General features: G+C 44.9%; 1 protein-coding gene across 1 annotated transcript in view; it reads left to right on the top strand.

Moving 5' to 3' along the window:
- The window catches only part of cttnbp2nlb (CTTNBP2 N-terminal like b), a 37,457-nt gene continuing 12,268 nt past the window's right edge, over positions 1-25,189 (top strand). Inside the window, exons 1-3 of the mRNA XM_083768535.1 lie at positions 1-157; positions 6,559-6,663; positions 24,526-24,647. Of these exons, the coding sequence (XP_083624661.1) occupies positions 71-157; positions 6,559-6,663; positions 24,526-24,647 (314 nt within the window). The 5' untranslated portion in view covers positions 1-70. The remainder of the gene's footprint in view (positions 158-6,558; positions 6,664-24,525; positions 24,648-25,189) is intronic.

The raw sequence follows: 25,189 nt of genomic DNA, 5'->3' as shown, positions 1-25,189 counted from the left end.
CAGTCCGCTGATGATAGCCGCGTAGGGTGGGACGCTGGGACGGGACAGCGACAGGGACGGGGCTTGATTCATGGTGTGGTCCGGAGGACAAGGCGGATTATTTTTGGACTGGGAGAAACTTGATGCAGCAGAGGCGGAGGAGGAGCGCATGAAGAAGGTAGGTTTGATTTCCAGGAGGACTGAGCCAATATAAAATGACTGTTTTCCTTTCCCCAACTGTTTTATCACATTCTTATAAATAAGTCATTAGAAGACACTACAGGTCAGTCTCTTACCCTAAAGCAGGGTGAAACTTTACTGCTGGCAGAATGATGCTCTGTAGCCTAAAAAGGGGACTTTGTTTAATGCAGATATATATATTTTTTTTTGGGCTGGGCTTATATCTTTAAAAATATATATATTAGTTACAATAGTTAGCCTATTATCTGTGAGCCGGTCTGACAGAATCAATTGTTTCCCGTTGAACCTATTATCTGGTTATAAAGGGTGTGTGTGAGTGATAATAACTCAATTGATATTGATGCGGTATTGATTTCTAGACATTACACGCATGCAGGGATCGATTATAGCAGAGACAGAATGTTGTGAGTGATTTAGTCTCCCGTGTTGTTGAGAGACAAAGGCTTGTGTTCCAGACCAGGATGGCATGCATGGAGGAGGCAGGTGCATTCAGCTAGCTAGTATACTGGGAGGAGGAGGAGGAGGAGGAGGAGGAGGAGGCAGATCTTGGGTTGAACAAATTGTGCCAGTATCTTCAGTGCATTGTGGGGGGAAAGTATACTCACTTTTTTTTACTGAAGTAAAAGTATCAATAGGCCTACTGCAATTTAGAAATACTCTGTTACAAAGTATTGGCATCAAAATGTACTATAAAGCCATGAGTAAAAGTATAGCTCATTGTGCAGAATGTCCCATTTCGAGATTTCAAATCCTATAGGCTTTTATAAAATCTTTTGAAGATAGCAGAACCTGCTTGTTTCAAATGGCTGAAAGAAGTGGTTAATGTATGTTTTTTCTGTTTTGTCATAATAATCAAAGCAACTAGTAAACTAAAGTTTTCAAATCAATGTATTGGAGTAACAGTACCTACAATATCTTCCTCTGAGATGTAGTGGAGTATAGAAGTAAAAGTATTGGAAATTGGAAATACTAAAGTATTCAAAAATTGAAGTACAGTATTAGTAGTAAAAATGTACTTTTACACCACTGGCTATCTTATTCATCTTCCTTAATTGTTGCAGTCTGTCTGTCTCGTCTCCACATGCTAGGAGCTCTCATTTACAGTCTGGCATGAAAGGAAATAAATAATTATCGCATAATTATTCTCATAATTCTCATAATTATTGGAGAATTTATATTTGCTGCTGGACTGAGTCTGAGAAATGCAGAGAGAGAGAGAGAGAGAAGAAATCACTGGAGAAGAAATCACTGAAGTGCAGAAAACAATGAAGTTAAAGAGGGCTGTGTCTGTCAGAAGATAAATGTGCACACGCACACGCACACGCACACGCACACACACACACACACACACACACACACACACACACACACACACACACACACACACACACACACACACACACACGCCACAGGGAGGGTACAGAGAGTTGCCTCTTGGCACACACACACATCAGTGTTTGTCTTAAATGGGCGTGATGATGATTGTGTTTCTATTGAGAGTCGTAAATCCATCTCTGTTGTGCTTCCTGAGAAATCTGTGTGAATGCAAAACTGAAAAATGTGCGCATGTACACGCACGCATGTGTGTGTGTGTGTGTGTGTGTGTGTGTGTGTGTGTGTGTGTGTGCACGCGCGTGCGCGCACACACACACACACACACACACACACACACACACACACACACACACACACACACACACACACACACAGAGAGGGGGAGAGAGAGAGAGAAGAGTTGGAGATGAGCTAGCTGCTGTGGCGTGAGAGCCAGACAAGATGTGTGTATTTTCTACATTGCAGTATTGATACTTTTACTTTAAGCAAAACATGTGAGTAAATTGTACATTTATATAGCGCCTTTATCCAAGGTGCTTTACAGAGATTGTGCATTACATACACTCATATTCATGCACTGATGCAGGAGGAAACCATGCAAGGCACCGATTAGGGGTTCAGAGTCTTGCTCAAGGACACTTCGACACCAACTCTGGGGGGAGCCCACAGGGTTCGAACTGGGAACCTTGCGGTTGCCATATCCGGCCACTCTACACCCTGAACCACCGCCGCCCAGTACTTGAGTACTTTTATTTCCCCGTATACCTCTGGCTGGCATGTGGCTGCAGAGAGGACTCCATGCAGCAGAACAGACCAGGCCACATGTTAGCTGAGAGCCGCTGGCCATGATGAGAGGGATCCAGGGATTACCTCTGTGTGACAATTCCCATGGCGAGGAAACATCCCAGGAATGTGCTGCTAATATCCATGCTTTTCCATGGAGGGAGGGAGGGTCGGGAAGCATTATGCTACGATTGTTGCTTTAGTTCAGAATGTGCTGCTAATATCCATGCTTTTCCATGGAGGAACTTAAGGAAGGGTCGGGAAGCATTATGCTATAACTGTTGCTTTAGTTCAGAATGTGCTGCCAACTATAATATCCATGGTTTTCCATGGAGGAAGGGTCGGGAACATTATAATGAATTGCATTTTTATAGCGCTTTCCCAAGTGCTCAAAGCGCTTTCCAATGGTTCATCCATTCATACATTGGGAGGTGAAGCGGCGAACAGTCGACGCCAGCGTCCTCACTATCCCACATTCACACACCGACGGTGGTGAGCTCACACCGACCGACTCATTGGAGGCAATGTAGGGTTCAGTGTCTTGGACACTTCGGACAGACAGGAGGAGCCAGACAGGAGGAGCCGGGACTTGAACCGCCTACACGCGGATCATTGGACGACCTGCTCTACCTCCTGAGCCACAGCCACCCATTATGCTATAACTGTTAGTAGGCTAATAAGGTTTTCCGTGGAACCCCGCCCTGGTTTGGTGCTATTTTATCATGGTGCTATTTTATCATTAGTGAGGACCAATTATAGGAAGATAGGTTGAAAAGTGGTGACGTGCATGGTCCTTTAATCAGATATCAGTTTATACAAGTCTACAATCTACATATATATACCGCTGCTAGAGAGTTTAGCTAAACCGCTTTGAACCTGGCCTTTCCTATTTTGGTCATGTCTGTCATCATAGGTAAAGAAACATTCTTTAGAAAATAAGGGAAAAACAGGGCGGGCTTAAGTGGCAGCTCAGCCAAGAATATTACTAACAATGTGTGTGTGTGTGTGTGTGTGTGTGTGAGTGTGTGTGTGTGTGTGTGTGTGTGTGTGTGTGTGTGTGTGTGTGTGTGTGTGTGTGTGTGTGTGTGTGTGTGGTTGTGTGTGTGTGTGTGTGTTTACCTGACGGCTCAGCCAAGACTACAGGCTGTTACTAACACAGACACGACTAAGAAAACGAAAGCAGGAAGACATAATACAACAAGACCAGACAACACAATAGATGAGACACACTGTGTGTGTCAATGTGATTTAAGCGTGCGTACTGCGTGCGTGCGTGCGTGCGTGCCCTATCCTCTCATATTCAAGCAGTAGCACCAAGTAGCTAACCATTCATTTGTCCCCCAGTGTCGTGTCGTGTTGTGATTGAGTGGCGAGCCACAGAATGCAGTGTGTGTGCGTGTGACTGTGCGTGTGCGTGCCCCAGTGTGGTGATGTGATTGAGCTGTGTGTGTCTGTGGTGATGACATGGAGGGAGGATGTTTTTGAGCCCAGAAGGAGCACAACAGATACAGATACAGGAATGCAAACAATGTCAAGAGAGAAGTGATCGACCGTAAAAAATAAAACACGTTGTGAGCTTGTAGATCAGCTATTTCCGGGGCGCAACCCCAGCACTCTTTATCTACTGGAGATGCGGTGTATACGACATGGATTTCGAAACAAATTTGTTCAACGCAAAATGCTGCGTTCAAGTTTATTCTCCTGAATGCTGCCTTCCGGCATGGCATGGAAAGGAGAGGCATTTGCATTTCTTTCACCATGTAGTAAATGCTGCATTCCTTCGTGGTCTGGAGAGGGCAGTTGTTTTACAGACGGGTAAAAGGGCAGGGGCTGAAGCCCCCTTTGGCATTGGGTCCCATTTTTAGAGTCTTTGGTATGACCCGGCCAGGGATCAAACCCCAGCCTCCCAGTCTCAGGGCAGACACTAACCACAAGGCCACTGAATTTGTGTTTTGCAGTGCTGTAAAGTACATTTACTCAAGTACTGTACTTAAAGGACCACTTCGCCACTTTTCAACCTACCTTATATTTCAACCCTACTTTATATAATTGGTCCTCACTAATGAAAAATACTCGGTCTGTGTCTCATAGGAGGGGTGTGGGCAGTTCAGAAAACCGTCCACCAGTGACATCATCGTTGGGCAGATTTAGTTTTAAACAAGATTTAAAAAGAAAAGAAAAACAGATTTAGATTTGTATTATCGTGAGAACGATGGCTTCCATTATCGCATTGCAACATTTCAGGAATAGAAAGCCTGCATGCAGTTTCTATTAGCTTCAATGATGTCACTGCGAGGAGACAGGTCAAGCTGTCCTTCTCACCCATTGAGATGCATGTTAGATGACGGGATTTCTCCATATAAATAATGGATCATTTCAGAAGCAAAACCTTCAAAATGTCTTCTAAATCTATAGTCAACCAGGCCTGCATGACATTATTTTAATAAACTAGAAATACGGGGAAATGACAGAGGGAGAAATTAACTTTTAACGACTACCCGACAGGAGTTTTCATGCACGGTAAGACTACACTCATTAGCTATTATTGCCATCACCTGGGTGGGTCAGTCGTGTAACTTTCCCGACGTTAAGCTGTGTAAATGTTCAACAGCCATGCAAAATAACATTGACAGCTATGATGTGTCGAAAGCTGACCTGCATAGCAACAGTTGCTAAACTATTTGGATTGGCATTGGACAAGCACTTTTGGGATGGGATTTAGCGAAGGGCTAATTAGCTAAAAGGATAGTTAGAAACAAGTAAATATTTGTAATTTTGTAAATGCGACCGTTAGCACTTCAGAACTATATATATTTCGACCATTTGAAAACTTGAAATGGGACATTCTGCTCAACGAGTACTTTTACTTTCGGTACTTCAAGTGCATTTTGATGCCAATTAAAACTTTTGTACTTTTTGAATTCCAGACTTTTACTTGTAACACAGAGTATTTATAGATTGCAGTAGCCTATTGATACTTTTACATACTGTAAAAAAAAATAAAGTAACTTTGCTAAGCAGAAAGGAATATGAAATGTGGTGGAGATCACATCGTACTGCACATGGCATATTATACGTTCAAGATTGGAGGTTCAACTTTAGTGTCCCTGGGGGGTTACATTCTGTCTTGGCACAGCAGTGCTGCACACATAAAACATCTTAACCTCTATTGGGTTTGGTCCCTCAGGGTGACTCCTTTTTCCAATCTACACCAAATCTCTTTGCAATCAATCAATCAATCAACCAACCAACCAACCAATTCACCCAAACAGATCGTCAATCTTCAGGAGTTTAGACGTAGAGGGAAAAGACCAAGTATAGAGCCATGCAGGTCAAGTTCACCAAGTATAGAGGGTTTAGTGGCTATAGGGATGAAGTCAGCTGTGTGAGGAGAGTTTTGTGACCTGACCAAGTGACCAGGCTTTGACAGAGAGGACCTTTATGATTCACACGCGCGAGCACGCACACACAGACACACAGACACACACACACACACTCTTCAGTATGCTGAGTATTGCGTCGTAGAGTGGAGGAACGGACAGACAAGCGTTCCTCAGTGCTTCGCAGGGGCTACACATTGACATGCGGATATGCTAATGAGTTCCTGTTTATAACCCTGAGCACAACCCTGACAGGACCCCAGAGTCAGTCATAGGGCTCCCCCAGAGTCTTTGAGCAAGACTCTGAACACCTTATTGCTCCCGATGAGCAAGTTTGTGCCTTTGTTTCCTTCGCCAGTGGTTCCCAAACTTTTTCATGACAAGGACCCCCAAATTGACACTCATTAGCCAGTGGACCCCCATTTGAAAATATAGTCCAGGGTCCTCCATACGAGAAGCTGTTTCCGGCTCTAGCAGTGATTCTCAACCCGTTTAATTTCAAGGACCCCCAGTTTGACATGCATTAGTCTACGGTCCTTGAGGAAGTTCCAGGGGGTCCCTAGCTGAATGGATAGTTAGAAATTAACATTGATTTTACAAAATAAATTATAGGGTCCCAAAGCAAAAAAAATAAAATCCCATTAAATTAAATTAAAATGTCAAACTGAGGGTCCTTGAAATGAAAATGGCTGAGAGTCACTGCTAGAGCCTGAAATGTTCTCTTATGGGGGGTCCCTGGCATATCTTTTCATATGGGGGTCTGCAGGGCTAATTAGTGTAAATTTGGGGGTCCTTGACATGAAAAAGTTTGAGAACCACTGGCTTATGCCATCAGTGTATGAATGTAACGCATGTACCCCTCTCCTCTCCTCCCCTGTAGGAGATGATGGATGTGGAGGCTCTGAGCAGAGCGGAGCTGCTGACTCTCCTCTCCATCCTGGAAGGAGAGCTGGAGGCACAGGATGTGGTCATCCACAGTCTGAGGGTGAGTCCACCACACACACGCACCACACACGTATGCGCACGCAGGCACGCAGTGCACCACCACAGAGAGAGTTTCAATGAACTAGAAATACGAGGAAATGACTGAGGGAGAAACAGTACTACGGCGATTAGTATAATTATTGCCATCACCTGGGTGGGTGAGTCGTGTAACTTTCCCCCGACGTTAAGCTGTGTATATATATGTGTTCAACAACACACAGCCATGCGAAATAACACTGACAGCTATGAGGTTGACGACGGAAGCTTGCCAGACCATAATATTGCCAGCTTAGCAACGGCCGGGTTTGCTAAAATATTTGGATTGGCAATTGTGGACAATGGCGGGGGGGGGGGGGAGGGGGGGGTCCATTAGCAGCAAAAGGATGGCATACCATTGCCAACCACGACACGTTGGCACTCACATGGCAGCAGGAGTACGAGTAAGAATGTGTGAGTGAGTTATAGGCCAAAAAGGAGAGAGAGAGAGCAGAGGCCGTCTGTCTTTCTGTCTTGGCTGGCACTCTGGATCAGGCACGTGCAGAGAGTGTTAGAGAGGCACAGGCTGAAATCCCGTGAGAGGGCACTTTTGGGCAAAAATAGAGAAAATAGCTGATCTACAAGCTCACAGAGCTTGTAGATCAGCTATTTTCGGGGCGCAACCCAGCACTCTTTAGATAGTGGAGATGTAAGGTGTAACAACATGGATTTCGAAACAAATTTGTTCTGCGTTCCAAGTTCAGGAGACTGAATGCTGCCTTCAGGTATGGCATGGAAAGGAGGGGCATGTGCATTTCTTTCACCATCAGTAAATGCTGCATTCCTGGTCTGAAGAAGGCAGTTTGTTTTGCAAACGGGTAAAAGGGCAGGGGCTGAAGCCCCCTTTGATGTCTATGTTATTGTGTACACGTGTTTACTTACTCTGGATGTACTGTATATGTACTGTATATAGTCTACTTGCCAGCATTTTGAGTCAATTTTGAGAAAAACTATTTTTTATTTTTTCCAAAACTGAGTTAATGGCACAGGCAGACTCTTCACATACTAGAGCATGTCTGAAATAAGTGTCAGAGCTGAAATCGATGTGTAAATATGAAATAAATGCTTAAACATGTAGCTATGTAGGTGTAATGTTAGAGACCACAGAAGTGAACCTTTCAAGCCTGTTTTCTCAACTCGCTGTTTTCTGCAAGACATATCTTTCTGCAAGCCATATCTCCAAAACTGGTGGGTCAAACTGAACAACCAATATGTCAATTTGAAGCTATGATTCACTGCTTTCATATGATATGAAAAAAACGAAAATTCCAATGGCAGTCCCTCAGTCAAAAACGAAGTAATAATAATAATAAAGCTATTATATAGCACCTTTCAAGAACAAGGTCACAAAGTGCTGAACAACAAGAGCATATAGATTCATTATGCTGTTGCCTTTGGATGTATGATATGTTCTATTTCCAAAGGCAACAGCAAAAACACAGAATAATGGCATATCGAAAAACATAAAAGCATAAAAAAGATGAAAAAATACATCAGAAAGTACAAGGAAATAACAACGATAAAGGATTAAAAGCATCTTTGTAGAAATGGGTCTTCAGGAGTGATTTAAAACAAGGAACCGAGTCGGCAAGCCTAATCTCCAGTGGCAGGGCATTCAATAATGAGGGTGCGCGGATTGCAAAGGCCCGATCACCAATAGTCTTAAATAAATACATCTTCATTCTTCAATACAATAAATAAATGTTCAGAAGTTTGGTATAGACTACAGGTAACCAACACTCCAACATAGCCAATGCAAAATGTATGCTTATCAACAACATGCAGATAAACATATCGGCTACTGCCATCGGTTAATGTCAGTTTTATTTGATCAATAACCGCAATATCGACCGATACTGATTATGTGGCCGATACATCACTAGTTTTGAGTACCCTAACATTTAGTGTTTAAATGTTCAGTATGGGTTCCCCGCATCATGTATACAACTGGATGCTAACTTGCATATGTTGAGCAATTTTCATTATTGGCATAATTATGTGACCATAGAAGGGAAAGAAAATCTCAATGTCATTATGCTTTAAGTAGCATGTGACGAATTAGGGGCTTTTCATGATGCTGAATCCATTCCAAGCATCAGTTTTGCAGAAAAAACACTCCTTGGGCTAAAAACGGCCATACGCGTCATCACAAATGTGACGATGTCAAGTGGCTATATGGCTGTGTTTTTGTAAACGGTATGTATGGTCACATATTATGCCAATTGTGAAAATTGCTCAACATATGCAAGTTTCTAAATGCTGGGGGGGACCCATACTCAACATTTCTAACATGAAACTTGAGGGTACTCAAAATGCCAGAGTTCACATTCCGGCAAGTGGCCTAATGCCCAGAGAGATGGAGCTGAACTGGGCAGAGTGTCCTGCCCTGGCATCCCCCCTAACCCTTACCCCTCTAGAACAGTGTCCCCCACAGCCAGGCTCCTGCAACCAACACACACACACACACACACACACACACACACACACACACACACACACACACGGCAGTGAATGGAGCCGCTGTGCAGTGCAGTGCAGTGCAAGGGGCACCCCACCCCCACCCCCCCCCCCCCCCCCTAGCACGGAACAAGTGAAGTCAGTGATTGAGACTCTGCGGACCGCGACTTCCTACCCACTGTAAACACTGACCGCTCACACACTGAGGACCACCCCAGTGTCACACTGAATGTGTGTGTGTGTGTGTGTGTGTGTGTGTGTGTGTGTGTGTGTGTGTGTGTGTGTGGGGGGGGGGGGACGACACACGAACACATGCAAAGACCCCCGGTTGGTAATAATGTGGCTGACTGTGTGGCTGCCTTCCTTCCTTCCTGGGGGGGTCCCTAAACACGCTAAATTCTCAGCAGAGCAACCACCAGATCAGCGCAGATAAAGAGAGGGGGGGTGCAGAGGAGCGGAAAGAACAGAGAAACTGTACAATCGTCCCGAGGGGACGTTTGTGTGTGTGTGCGTGTGTATTTACAGTATGTGTGTGTATGTACAGTATGAGTGTGTGTGTGTGCGTGTAGAATTTCTGGGTCAGGCTGTGCGTGCGTCAGATCTGGACGTGTGCCATCCTCGATGCGTCTGAGCGTGTGTGCGTGCGTGTCAGATCTGGATGCATGCCATAATCATTCTGGATGCGTCTGAGCTTGGCTGGTTCAGAACCGTTTGCCCTCAGGCCCGAACTTCTCTGATGTACTGTACAGTAGTACTACTACTAGTACTACTGTAGTACAACACTGATGTACTACTACTACTACTACTGTAGTACAACACTGACACTCATTTAGGAGACATACAGTAATACTAAGGGCTTCAGTGCAAGAAACGGAGAGTTGGGTGATTCGTTTTCCAGTGGGAGAGCAAATCTGACCTCATCTCTTACTACTGCTTCTCAATAATACAAAATAGATTCAGATTCAGACAATCTTATGCAATCTCATCATTTCTAAATTTGACAAAGAATGGTGCAGCACTATAGTTGGCTGTCCAATTCATTTTAGTTACTCTTGTGTTTTTGCTACAAGAGAGAGACTTTAAGAGAGATTAAAGTGAAGCACTTTGATGTTGTCTGTTTAAAGCCACAGGAGTTGGCTCCAGGTGACACATTTTGAACGTAGTAATGTTCAGCAAGTACAGACAAAAGACAATAAATACAGTTTACATGGGGAAAAAAAGAGAATTGTGATCTCATCTTGTGGAGGGAGATTTACATTTGAGCGAGAAATAATCGAGCAGCAATGCAACATAACAACAGAGAAAGACAACGTCTTTGGGTCGTATGTTTCTATCGTTGCTCGCTGCGTTCCACTTTCCATCATCGACCCAAAACCATGAGGAAAACGTCAGGGGCCAATTCACTTCCGCTAAGCTACATCGCTCACGATCCGTCGCATTACAACGCATCGGGAGCTTGTAGATCGGCTATATTCGGCAAAATATATATTTTTGAAGTGGACCAACACGGGGCCCTGGGGGACCCCGGTCAACTATAGGCTATAGTTCCGGGTTCCGTGCCCAAAAGGTAGCAAAGCTTGTGCAGGTAGACCACATAACATGCCCCTAAAAAATATAATATAAGATATAAAAAACTGCCACTTGATTTAAGGTGACTTGATTGATTGACCCAAAACCACAATGCGATACTTTGTTTTCAAGGGTGTTGTACACAAACGTCAGTAGCATTACAAAGTTAGTTCCATGTTTCCCCCCCTCTATTTCCCATTCCAAGTGCGGTTTTCTATAGGCTATGCTATGCAACGCCAGCGCCTCTATTCCAAAGCCCCCTCAGGTACATTTTTAGACGATTTTCAGCAATGGGATAATACTTGTGGTGGGTCTGCTTACTCTGCTATATTCTGCAAAGCGGTTTGGTGTAGAGAGAAAAGGGCAGCAAACCAACTACAAGGGGTAAAACAGACAGGAATGTGGCAGAGGACGAGTGGTAACTAAGTGGTGTATGTCTGAACAGTAGCAGGCTGGAATGCTTCCTATAGTGCCATTGTCTTTGCTGGCTCCACTTCCTCTGCTTCCTGTTTACACATTTCTAATGCTTTTGTAATGCCATCATGAGACTAATTTTAGCATCCCAGGAGGCTTTCACATCAGAGGAGTTGAAAGGCAACGGGAGGCAAGGCCGCCTGCGTTTGTGTGCGTAAGTGCGTGCACGTATGTGCGTTAATAATTAGCTTATTTTGCACATTTCTCTGGCACTAGCCTCACGATCCCGCCTAGAGGACTGGACAGGATTTTGTTAATGTTTTGGCAGTGTCCGTGAGTGTTCCACTGTGTCTCCACTGTGTCTCCACTGTGTTCCACTGTGTCTCCTTCTCTCTCCAAAGGCAAACAAACTCAAGATGCCTGTTAGGTTGCCTCCATTGAAACTAACTCAATATGCCAGTTAGGTTGCCTCCATTGAAACTAACTCAATATGCCAGTTAGGTTGCCTCCATTCAAACCAACTCAAGATGGCAGTTAGGTTGCCTCCATTCAAACCAACTCAAGATGCCAGTTAGGTTGCCTCCATTCAAACCAACTCAAGATGGCAGTTAGGTTGCCTCCATTCAAACCAACTCAAGATGCCAGTTAGGTTGCCTCCATTCAAACTAACTCAAGATGCCAGTTAGGTTGCCGGGGACGACCATCCATTCAAAGAGATCTTGCTAGTCCTCAGTGTGTCCGGATCAGTGTATGGACAGTACATTTACTTAAGTACTGTAATTATACTTTTAGTTCTACTTTAGTAGTTACTTTGAAGATTTTGTAAAATACTTTGTAAAATATATCCTATATTCAGTTAGTGTAGATGTTTGTCTTAACATTGACAACAAGTTACAAAGTTACGTGACTTACGTCATGATGATGTACGATGAGATAAGAGCGCCCCTCACTTCACACGGGTGGGATTTTTATTATTATTACAAAACATACATTAAGCACTTCATACGTTTCGGCCATTTGAAAATAGACGATCTACAAGCTCACAATGCATTGAGATTTTCATACAAGATCTTATACATTTGAAAACTTGTGAAACGGGACATTCTGCATTCACTGTACTTTCTACATTTGGTACTTTAAGTACACATTTTGATACCAATAGTTTTGTACTTTTACTCAAGTACATAACTACAGAACTTTAGTTTGTAACGGAATATTTCTACATTGCAGTATTGATACAATGAGAGAGAGTACTTTTTCCTTTCACTAACCCATTCAGCCACGTTTTTCCTGACTTTCCTGACCAGAAAAACCCGACCCCCCCCCCACCCCCCCACACACACACAGACCCATTTTCACACCACAGGAGAACTTGTGCGGCGTATCATATTCGTTTGGCGTATATCCGTTTTGGTCATACCTGCTGTGTGGGACATGTCCGTACAACTCCTCTCTTTGCCCTGCGTGCTCATGTTCTTTTCCGTTGCTTCATTATCCCCATCTCTCTGAAGGAGAGAGACAGCTTATAGACGCATCACTGGAGGCAACATTCCTCCTGGAAAACGTGATGACATGCGATACATGTGCCCAGTGGTGGTGGTGTCATGCATGCTCGTTGCACGGGATATACCGCGGCGTGGGGGCCAAAAAGAAAATCCACGCGCACACGCAGGTATACGGTGCACAGCTGCACGCGTGTGCGTGCACGCTAGAACGCGTGTCGCTCTCGATCCATTGGAGTACATGGGAACTCCAAACGGCTACTGTTTTGCATAACAGGTTTACAAGTGAGTGTGCAAAAATGCATCGTCACACCTCGTGTAAACGCTATAACATGTTGGCCAAGTCCGTTAATTTGTCGCAATTTGGCTTCTTTTTTTTCCAGAGTTGAGGTTTAATTTTTTTGGGTAGCATATAAATAGGCTACCCATTGGTTTGGGGGAGTGTGAATCACATTGAGTGACAGAATGGGTCTGGTGTCTACTTATTAAGCCATGTTGTATACGTGTAATAGTATAATAAATTACCAAAACATTCATTATTATAGACATACCAGGACCATAGAGTTACGACAACTCTCTTCACTTCATGGGGCTTCAGTCCAATGGCGGCTCTTCTAAATAAACTTCTATTGCCAAAGAGCACAGCGAACAGTGACAAAGTCCTGGACCAGAAGTTGGCAGAATGCACTGGACTCATCTTTAATGATCTTAAATCACTTTATTATAGATCGTTTTTTAGTAATAGTACAACATAAACATTACAGAGACTGTAGTTGTCACTGTGCAATACTTTACAACAGTTGGCATGCCTAAAATAGCTCTTGTTTGCGCCGCCCTCGTTAACAATGCATTTCAAACTCCAGCTTGTCACTCTCCAGGCTGCATGTACAGCGCTCGAGCACTCCGTTTTCTGCCCCCTCAATGTCGTAACTCTGTCTCACTCTATGGCTCTGAGACATACATAGTATTTAGATAAATGCGTCAAATCTGTTTTAATTAGGATTATAATATGGCCATATTACAAATGTTTTACTTGTTTACTATGTGGCAGTGAATTTATAGTGGAGAAAACTTTTTTGATATTGAAACTAATCCCATGCCAAGAAACTCCTAACCCCAAGACCATTTGCCACTGGAGAGCAGTTTATTATAGTTAGATTGCAGTTTAATTGTGGACAGCGATGTTTCCGTTGGCCCCTACGGGGCGGTTTGGGATGTTTTTGTTGGCCCCGCCCCCTACGGGGCGGTTTGGGTTTGAACGCGGTGGCTGTGTCCGTTCGTTCCGCCCGTTTTGTTTTTCCATCTGATTTCACGTCCTGTAATCTTTATAAAATGCTTTTGTCTATTTTTACTGGGCTGGCATTTATATCCCCGACTGCATAAACAACGTACTGGGCCTGTACTGTGCCGTATATACGGGGCCGGGGAAAAGAAAAGGGCATCTGTTTTTGTTACTGCGGCAGCATTATTATTATTACCCAATATGGGCAGGGTTTTCTTTTGTGTGGCATTGGATCAGAAAACAAGCCATAAGGTCATGTTGAAAGAATGATGAAATGGAGAGTGGAGCCATGGAATGAAAGCTGGCTGATATCTACTGATACAAGTATGAAGTAAAAGTATCAATACTGCAATGTAGAAACACTCTGTTACAAGTAAAGGTCCAGTATATACAATTTACTTGAGTAAAGGTACAAAAGTATTGTCATCAAAATGTACTTAAAGTACCAAAAGTAATTAAAAAAAAGTGCCCATTATGTTTAGAATGGTACACAAATCTTCTGAAAATAGCAGATCTACAAGCTCACAATGTGTCGCGATGCGACACATTGTGAGCTTGTGGATCGGCTCTTTTCAAATGGCCAAAATGTATACAGTATATAGGGCTGAAGTGGTTAATGTATGTTTTGTAATAATAATCAAAATATGTGTGTGTGTAGGGCTGAAGTGGTTAATGTATGTTTTGTAATAATAATCAAAATCTGTGTGTGTGTCCATGTATGATTGTACATTATCAGTCGTCAGCCTCTTCAATTTGTGGCACAGTCCACATTCCTCTGTGGGTGATGACATCACTGTTGGTGATGACATCACTGCGGGTGATGACATCACTGTCATTTCACACTGAACGTCTTTCATCTCTCCTTCGTCTCACTTTATTTTCTGTTTATCTCATAATGCGCGTGCATCATGCATCATGCGCCACACACACACACACACACACACACACACACACACACACACACGCACACGCACAAGCGAGGCACCAGCAAGGAGGCCATATTTGAGGCACCTTTCCCTAGTTTAACAAACAAGGAATGTGACCTCTCTCTCCCCCCCTTCCCCTCTCTCTCTCTCTCCCTGTCCTCTCTCTCTATGGGCGAGGCGAGGAGATTACAGGACTTGCACAAAGACACTGTCTCAATACCTCAGGCCTCTCGCATTGTCCCAGTGTCTGACCCACTAGTCCTCACTCTGTGAGAGGGAGGGAGGGACTTCAACAACACTGTGTGTGTGTGTGTGTGTGTGTGTGTGTGTGTGTGTGTGTGTGTGTGGGTCTCTGGGGTGAGGCTACTTTTGTCTCGCAGGAGGAAGAAACAAAATGGCAGTTTCCTGCACTTTAATAAATGTTTAAACTGGCCATAATGGGGCTGGTGTGTGCGTGTGCGTGTGTGTGTGTGTGTGTGTGTGTGTGTGTGTGTGTGTGTGTGTGTGTGTGTGTGTGTGTGTGTGTGTGTGTGTGTGTGTGTGCGCGCGCGCGCGTGCATGCCCATGGACCAGTCTCCAGTGGTGGAGTACAGAGTCCAGAATTCAAAATTGACTTGGAAGATTATGTCACAAAACCGTGGCTGCCCATACCCGAGGTGGGGTTGGCAAAAGGGCCTTTCTGTGTGGAGTTTGCATGTTCTTCCCGTATCCCCTAGGGTAAGTACCCTCACAAAAAACATGCAGTAATCCTGGTCTCTAAAACTACCTCCCCCTGGCCAGCCGGGGAAACCCCACCCCCCCCCTGTCAGGTGAAAAGAAGCAGCTTGGACTCCTCATGTATAGAAGGAAGCATGAGGTCAGTCTGTTGCCCCCCCTCCCCCCCAGGTTGGCAGAGGAAGTGTAGCGCCCAGGATTACATTAGATTATGGACATTGGGTGAAAAAATGGGTTGCGGAAATTGTGGGATAAAACTGTATAAGAGAAAAAAAAAGAAAAACATGGCTCCTCTAATCTGGACCTGTCAACAAGGTGGTTAATTTCCTCCAGATCCTCTGAAGTCCCGCTGAATGTGTTCCCTGCAGCTGTTAGTGAGGTTACAGCGAGGCGTGGGAGAGACATGCTGGAGGTTTGTTTTCACCAAAGCCTTAGATATAGATAGAGTTACGCAAACTGCGTTCACTTCATGGGGCCAGTCCAATGGCGGCTCTCCTACATAGACTACGCATTGAGCGTGGGGACAACCAACTGTGCCAAGTCCTGGACCGGAAGTATGCATAAATTCATTGGACTCAGGCAACAGCCCAGCTTTAATGATCTTAAATCCCTTGTAGTAATAGTACAACATGAACATTAAAGAGACTTTAGTTGTTACTGTACAATACTTTAAAACAGTTGTCATGTTGCACACATGCTTAAAATAGCTCTTGTTTGCGCCACAATTGAAAACAATGTATTTCCAATTCCAGCTCGTCTCAGTTCAGGCTGCATGAATAGCGCTCGAGTGCTCGGTTTCTGCCCCCTCAATATCGTAACTCTTCTATTAGATGGCTCTGGTTTTCACCTGTACGGTAAACCCCCTCCTCCTCCTCCTCTCTGTGAATGAGTTATACCTGCAGCCGGCCCGCAGGCACAATGGTGTCCCTGTGCACACAGGGAGGGCTCTGAAAGGAAGACAGCTCATGGTGTCCCTGTGCACAGCACTGAAAGGAACACAGCTACCAGGGAATCCAGTTTCCTTTTTAGCAATGAGGCCTCTCCTCCGTTAATCACTGTCACACAGCTGTGTGGCGTGGAGAGGAGAGGAGAGGGCATGACGGTATACTGTGTGCACAGTGCGCTAGCCGAGCAACCTACAGCTCCTGTTACAAGACCTGGCAGAGACTAACACACAAAAAAATCTGACCCGTCTGGGTACTGTACTGTACTGTACTGTACTGTACTGTACTGTACTGTAAGTAAGTACATTTTATTTATATAGCACCTTTCTTAACAATGTTACAAAGTGCTGTACAATGAACACAGTAAAAAGTACTGTACAAGCCCTCCTCCCTGGCCTGTGTGTGTCTGTGTCTGTGTGTTAGGCTGTGCAACAGTGACACTTGGTGGTAAACAAACGCTACACAGCCTGGGACACAGGGACAGACACAGGGACACAGCCACATACATACAGTAGCTGTCTATAGGTTTGCACCACTCAAAAATCCAAAATATATATGCAATAGGAGGGGCACGGTGGCACAGTCGGTAGCACTGTCGCCTCACAGCTATAGAGCAGTGGGCGTGTTTTTCTGGACCCACTGAAAAGTCGTCCGACCGACCCGCTCAAACGTGGCGAGTGCGTCTCATATGGAGCCTGACGTATAACCCTATACTACGTACAGAGGGCGCTGTTCCTTTATCTGGCTGCATGGCGTGCTGAGCGTGCTGGCGAGGAGTATTATGGGATTGTTTTTTTGTTTTTGTTTTTTACTTTCAGTTTCAGTTCTGGTATGGAGGGAAGCGGTCGCTCTATAAAGCCCAAACCACACCAAAGGGTCGGGTTGAGACAAAACGTTATTTTAAAGTAAACCACACCAATGCAACTCATTGCAACTCAATGAATTGCATTGGTGTGGTTTACCTTAAAAACTGTGTTGAAGTGTCCTTGGGCAAGACACTGAACCCTACATGAATGAATGAACCATTGTAAAGCGCTTTGGGCACTTGGAAAAGCGCTATAAAATTGCAATTCATTCAAAATGCAATTAATCATTTCCTGTCAGCCTGCAGGTCTGAGAAAGAGACACACATTCTCAGGACCATTTTCGCAACATTATCTTGTAAATGCAGATCAGCCTCATATCAGTGTGACTGACAGGAGAGATGATAAGAGGAGCAGGGTTTGTACCATTACGGTTCATACATGGACAGAAGTATGGATATAGTCTCTCAGTGAAGGTGCAGCCAGTGAAAGAGTAGAGATGAACTTTCTGGAGCTGCTCTCTTACAGGGAGGTGGACAGGAGGGGAAGCATTAGCTTGGTACTGATCTTCATTCCTCAACCATACAGACCAGTAACCATTGTTGGGACTCAGTATGAAGCCTCCCTTCCTGTTGATGGACTCTCTGGCCACTCCTATTGTCCAGGCGGCCTTCCAGCCAACCTGAACCTCATAGTAAAACCTTCCTGAGGAGAAGCTCTGTTTTCCTCAGACACTGTTAGACGTAGAGATTCTCTCTTTGTTCTTTGGCAGATTCTTCCTTACGTTTCCACAACTCACTTGTTTTCCATCCTCAGATAGGATGAGGCAGAGATACGCTGTATCAGGATCCAGAGTTACATGCACAGCGTATTGCTGAATTCTCCTCTTCTCAGAATCACACAGTTCCTCCAACTCTTCACTTGGTTTGGTTCGTCTCTCTCAAGCTACTGCTCCTCACACTGTGTGGAATCAGCTTTTATGCCGTCGAGATGCATGGAATTACATCAGGTTTATCCAAACATGGAGTTCCACACAGCTCCAGACTATTTTGGGGGGACCCCAGTTCAAATAGGATTATTTTGGGGCGGTCCCAAGTTCAAATATGATTTATTTTGGGAGGGAGTGAAGAGATTGAGAACCACTGGTTCAATTCGAACTTGTACTTTGTACATCTCACCATGAGGATGTTTCACATTATCCATGACAGGCCTTGAGCTCTACCGGCTCGGAGGACCACCTGGAGGAAGGTGCAGTTCTTCTCAGAGTTCACAGACTGGTTGGAGGAGATAGAGGAGGACCTGGTGTTCTTCTGGAGTTCACAGACTGAGGTTGGAGGAGATAGAGGAGGACCTGGTGTTCTTCTGGAGTTCACAGACTGAGGTTTAGCTTCAGAGCTTTAGACACGTTGCAACTATAAGGCTGTATAGAGCATATAGCAGTAGCCGTGGTTTTCTGGACCAACCAGCTTGTCTGCTGTCGATGTGGATAAATAAATGGGTCAGAGCAGAGGTATCACTGTCTCAGAGGCTCATTGAGTGTCAACCGAAAACATTTTTTTTTTTTTCAGATATATTAAAGTTTTGCGACCATGACGGAGGAGCGCCTTCTCTGGTGGCCTTGAGCCACGTGAGACACCGCCATGCGAGCCGAGCGAGTCGCCGTGCCGAGCGTTGCGACGACCACCAGAGCCCGACTCGGCGCCGGTTCAAGTTGCGTACCGACAGGCACAGAATAGTAATATTAGTAGGCGACCAAAAATACATATTAAAGATGGAATGCCACATTTTTGTATTTTCCAGTTTTTCATGTTTCTATGAGGTGACAGTACTTCATTAGACACCCTGGAGTCGTTTTTATGTGCAATGGTGTATTAACTTTGTATTTACGGATTGAGGCTGACAGTCAAGGCTGACAGTCAAACGGACCAATGACATAAACAGTAATATAGTGACATCACACTATCAGCCCCTCCCCCTTTATCGTAACTACAGCTGTGGGTGTGGCTTCAGTTCAGGAAAACCAGGTATACGTAATGAACTGTAATGAACTGGTGTGCGTGCCCACATAAAAACAACATTTTAACAAATACTGTACACTTTTTTGAAAAAACTCCTCCTTATAACAATAAGACCTTATAATCATGTTTTAGGGTGGAAAGAAATCACGGCACTCCATCTTTAAGTTCGGGGGTCCTTGACATGAAAAGAGCACCACTGACATGACATACGTGTTTCCTGAAAACCGTTAGGATTCAGAAGACATTAGCAGAATCGACACTCAGGTCTAAATGGGTTTTGACTTTTGAGTGATTTGAACACAATGGATGAGGAACGGAGAGAGACTTTTTAATGAGAGGGAGGGTCACGCTGCTTTGATAACCACCCCTCCCAATGCGCGCACACGCGCGCACACACACACACACATACATGCGTGGACGCACACACACGCGCCACAAAATGTAGGTCATTTTCCTGTCAATCAAGTCTTCAGAATTCCATTCATCTATCTAGCTGGCAGCTCTCTCTCTCTCTGTGTGAGACATGCTCTGCATGTCGACCATTCCTGTCTGAATGAGCAGTGCAGGTCGATTTGTTTGTTCACTTTCTTTGTCTCTCATTTCTCTCAGTCTCTCTCTGCCAACAGGGCAGAACTGTCCAAATACCGCTAAAATTACCATTTGGGAATAATAGCAGTAGCATCAGTTCACCGCCGTCCATCCAAACCGGCAATTAGTCTGCGTGCCTAAGCCCAGCTGAGCGCGAGGTATGGCATTTAGCATGGTCTGGGTGCCTAAAGCCCAGCTGAGCGCGAGGTATGGCATTTAGCATCAGGGACGTGCACACATAGACATCAAAGGGGGCTTCAGCCCATGCCCTTTTACCCGTGTGTAAAACAACTGCCCTCTCCAGACCATGAGTGCAGCATTTACTTATATAGTGAAAGAATGCAAATGCCTCCCTGCCATACTGGAAGGCATGCATTCAGGAGAATTGCTTCCCACCCCCCCGAAGTCTCCTGAACCTTGAACACAGTATTTTGAGAAGAGTGCTGGGTTTGCGCCCCGAAAATAGCTGATCTACAAGCTCTCAATGTGTTGCAGCGCAACGCGTTGTGAGCTCTTTTTGTCCAAAAGCGCCCTCTTAACGGGACTTCAGCCCCTGTCTCTCTAACCCTCTCTGGACGTCCCTGTTTAGCGTGAGCGACCGTGGGTTTAGTCCGCTCCCTCAGGAGGACTGTAATGAACAGAATGGCTAAGAAGTAAACATCACCATTAGCTGTAATGCACTAAGCTAGCTGGCTTTACAGAAGTAAGCGCCACCATTAGCTGTAATGCACTAAGCTAGCTGGCTTTACAGAAGTAAGCGCCACCATTAGCTGTAATGCTGCAGTCACTCAATGTAAATAGTATTTGTAGTAGATAACAGTAGCACAATTTGCATCCTATATGGCCAGCAAAATAATGAGGTCTGTGACTGGATTGCTGGATTCCTACAATGCCCATAATGCTTTAGTGCACTTCCCCTGTGAGACCACATTTTCACGACAGGATTTTGGTCATGAACATGGTGCCATCCATCCATCCATCTTCAACTGCTTATCCGTAGTCGGGTCGCGGGGGCAACAGCTCCACCAGTGTTCCAGACTTCCCTCTCCAGAGCAACATTAGTGACTTCCTCCTGGGGGATCCTGAGACGTTCCAAGGCCAGTGCGTCGATGTGTTTCCTCCAACTTCGCCTTGGTATTCCCCGGGGTCTCTTCCCAGTGGGACGTGCATCGAGGACCTCCCTAGGGAGACGCCCGAGAGGCATCCTAACTAGATGCCCGAACCACTTAAGCTGGCTCCTTTCCAGGCGAAGAATCAGTGACTCTACTCCGAGTCTCTCTCGTGTGACTGAACTTCTCACCCTATCTCTAAAGGCTCATTCATAGTCTGGATTTTCGGTGATGAGCTGACCACCGGAGCTGAAATAACGTTGAGCGGTGGTGAGTAAAAACAGAGAGAAGGGCCGGGCGGTGGCGGTGGTTTGCTCTTCACGGCTTCACGGCTTGTGACGTCATGTTGTAAATCGGTGGTCACCTCACCACCGAAAATCCAGACAATCAGTTCCGGGATTCCTTCAAAATAGAGGCTCTGGCCGGAAAGACATGGCCGCTTTTACTCTGATGATTTTAGTGGTTAATATAGGCAGTCTTCAGAGTAAAGTGATTTTAGTGGTTAATATAGGCAGTCTTCAGAGTAAAGTGATTTTAGTGGTTAATATAGGCAGTCTTCAGAGTAAAGTGATTTTAGTGGTTAATATAGGCAGTCTTCAGAGTAAAGCCAGTGCGTTTTGCAACGTGTTCCATCTGTGTTCGTTGTCACGCCTCCTGGTTTTACATGCTATTTATCTCCCTTTGTTTTCTCACCACGTATTGTTCTTGACAGCCCAGTGTAGGGTAAAAAATATGTATAATCACGCGTATACAGAAGCTCATCTGGTTGTTGACTGTGTGGAATGTTCTCGGGAGTTTAGCTGCTATTGACATCGTAAAATGTGCCACAGGTGACATACCTGATGAAATACTGTCTCAGCGCGTGATGTGGCATAAACTCATCATGCAACCTTATGCTATGAGAAAGAATTATTGAGCTTGCTGTAATGGGAAACAGGTTTCCTTTGATATTAATCCCTGTGCAAGTGCGTGTGTGTGTGTGTGTGTGTGTGTGTGTGTGTGTGTGTGTGTGTGTGTGTGTGTGTGTGTGTGTGTGTGCGTGCGCCTGTGTTTGCACGCGTGCCTGAGTGTGATGTCATTCCCGAGCCATGCTGCTAAATCTATGCCAGTTTCAAGTTTTATCTCTCTGTCCGCATGCTTTTAGAAGGATGTCAAGTAATGATAATCAAATCAGTTTATTTAAAAAAATGCATGAATATTGACATCCTATAACGTCGCGTCATTATGCCATGCAGGGTACAGTATGCACAGCCATGCATTAGTCACTCATTAGCAAAACATTAGCTAGTCTTACTGTATTCATGGAGAGAGCACTCAGCCAAGGACAACACAATAACAGATAAGAGAGAGAGAGAGATAATTAGTCTTCTCTCACATCACTGTGTGTGTGTGTGTGTGTGTGTGTGTGTGTGTGTGTGTGTGTGTGTGTGTGTGTGTGTGTGTGTGTGTGTGTGTGTGTGTCTGGGCAGCACAGAAGGTTAGTGTTGAGCTTCGGCTGCTTGGTATTGATATAACCCTTACTACACGCCATCTGACGGGTATGGCCACCTCCGGGGTTAAATCTTAACCCGTCATCTGACGGGTTGCGAGGCGTTTTGGCGTGCATCGTGCGTGTGTTTTAACTCCCCATGGATCTGAACATGGATCGGTGACGTGATAGTCAATCTCTGACACGTGAATTAAGCCATATCAGGGCCCGATACCGATACTTTATTGGAATCGGATGCATCTCTACACTGTAGCAGTTGTTGTAGTATCATGTCAGTCTATGACGTCAGGCATCTACGTACGACACACCAACTTGGCCTACATGTGACATCATGTCTACGTCACACGTAGGCCCGCTAACCTATATAAATGCTGACCCACACATTCGTTCAAAATATTCAGGACTGCATTATTTTATAACAGGGAGAAACCTATACATTACTGTGTGAAATGCTTTGTTGGGCTAAAAAGGGCTTCCAGAGACATTGTATGATGCTGCTGTAGCAGTGGCCCACAAAGTGTACTGATTTAGAGGAGACTTCATCGAGTCAGAGTGTCTTCAACACTTTATTTTTCTCAATAAAAGCTCTCGTAGCCTGTAGCTTTTATTGAGAAAAATCGGTTTGAGGGAAAAGGAAGTTGCCGCCTGTTGTTCCTGCCTGTCAACTACAAAACAATACTACAACATGACGTAACGATATCATCCGCTCCCGACAGGATCATATACCCTAAATGAAATGGTGCCCAGGCTAAGCTCAAAGTGCTTTACAGAGCAATGGAGAAAGAAAGAAAAGAAAAGCAAGGCATACAACATAAAAAAATAATAGCACTAATGCAATACAGTGAGGACATGAATAACAAAAAGAAATAAAAATGTAAAGATCAATAATTAAAAGCAAGAGTGTAGAAGTGGGTCTTGAGCTGTTCGTCTACAGACATTTAGCTGTTGTGCTTTGATTCGCCTTAAAACAAACGCGCGCGCGCGCACACACACACACACACACACACGCACACACGCACACACACACACACACACACACACACACACACACACACACACACACACAACACCCCAATGCAGACACTGCGGTTTGATAAGTCAGTGAGTCACAGTTGCTATCTCTCATACTGACGTTTGGGTTTCTATACAGACTTCCTCAATCACTGTTTATCTGCAGCTGGCAAATAGTCTCCTTCTCTGAGCAAACAGTAGACTAGGTGCAGTACACAGCACAGCATTATCTTCTAGTAGTTAGTCTCAAACTGGAGACTATAGGTATAGGTCATAGGTCACTGAATGTACTCAATATGAAGCTGTTGGCAGCATCTTCATGTGTGCGTGCTCCATGTTCAGACCAGCTTCTGCTAACATGTCTGTCCGTGTCTAATGTGTGAATTGTGCGTGTGTGCGTGTGCGCGCGCGTCTGTGTGAATTGATGTTCTAATAGTCCATGTTTATGCATGTTTATGCAAAGAGCAGATGGTGTCGCCCCCAACCCAAACACAAAGAGGCGAGGAGGAGAGGGGGGGGGGGGGGGGGGTCCCTGGGGGTCGCCCCCTGCAGATGTTAACCCCTCCCTCCCTCCCTGGGGGCACGGCAGACGGATGTGAGGGGTGATCGCCCGCTGAACGCCGTTTAACACCGGGGTGGGAGTGAGAGGTCATCTGCATGCTGGCTTGTGGTGGACGTTTTTTTTGTAAACATTTAAGTGTTGCCACAGACATACAAAATGAGCGGACAATACTGCAGAAACACATAAAGCGCTATAGCCCTGAATGACCCTTACAGGTCTGTACCTCTGAGAGTTCACATTGAACCAAATGGACCCTTATACCGTGTCAATGTGGGGGTTTGACATGAAAAACGTTGAGGATCACTGCCTTACGGGACTGTAAGTCCCATAAGGGAAGTTACACAGTTCAGAGTGCTGTACTCGTATTTCACGACTGTAACAATACTGTGTGTGTATGTCTGTGTGTGCGTGCGTGTGTGTGCGTGTCTCTCTCTCTCAGGCTCAGCACAGGGATGCGTTCGTCCAGGAGCGTTACGGTCAGTACGACCTGAGCGACCCCTTCCTGGCTCTGCAGCGCGACAGCGCAGTGGAGGAACGCCAACCGCACGCGCACCACCAAGGGTAGGTCCGTCCGTCGCACCATTATGACATCATACACACGCACCACCCTGCGTGCAGTATTTGATTTGGCTTTTGTTCTAGACTAGAGGTACTAGAAACTGTTGATTTATTGATGCATGTAAAAATATATATATTGTAATTTATTATTTTTTTGCTGGCGAAAACCGATTAAATAATCTGTATTATTTTGAGACCGTTCCGATACCGATATGGCATTTTTATGGCCGATATGGCCGATTCCGATGCGCTACCGATCATATCATGCATCTCTAGTTGGTCCTCTAAACAGACATAGGGACACACAAAGCTACATGACGGAGAGGTGTGCCACCGCCACCGCTCAGAAATCATTAATGTGTCAGTGAATTATTTGTGTAAGTAATTTGTCATACAGTATCTTCCCTGTGCAGTTTGTGATTGATGAAGCCTTAAAAGCAAACACAAAAACACATAATTAAATCGCAGATCGCGATCATCTGTGTGAAAATTAATGGTCATTTAAATGTGTTTTTTCTTTTTTTCTTACATTTTTATCCCACGAT

Source organism: Protomyctophum parallelum, assembly GCF_964188405.1.
Source record: "Protomyctophum parallelum genome assembly, chromosome: 7".
In the NCBI taxonomy this organism is placed as follows: Eukaryota; Metazoa; Chordata; class Actinopteri; order Myctophiformes; family Myctophidae; genus Protomyctophum; species Protomyctophum parallelum.
Note: the sequence above shows the minus strand (reverse complement) of the source record. Positions and strands in the feature narration are given on the sequence as shown.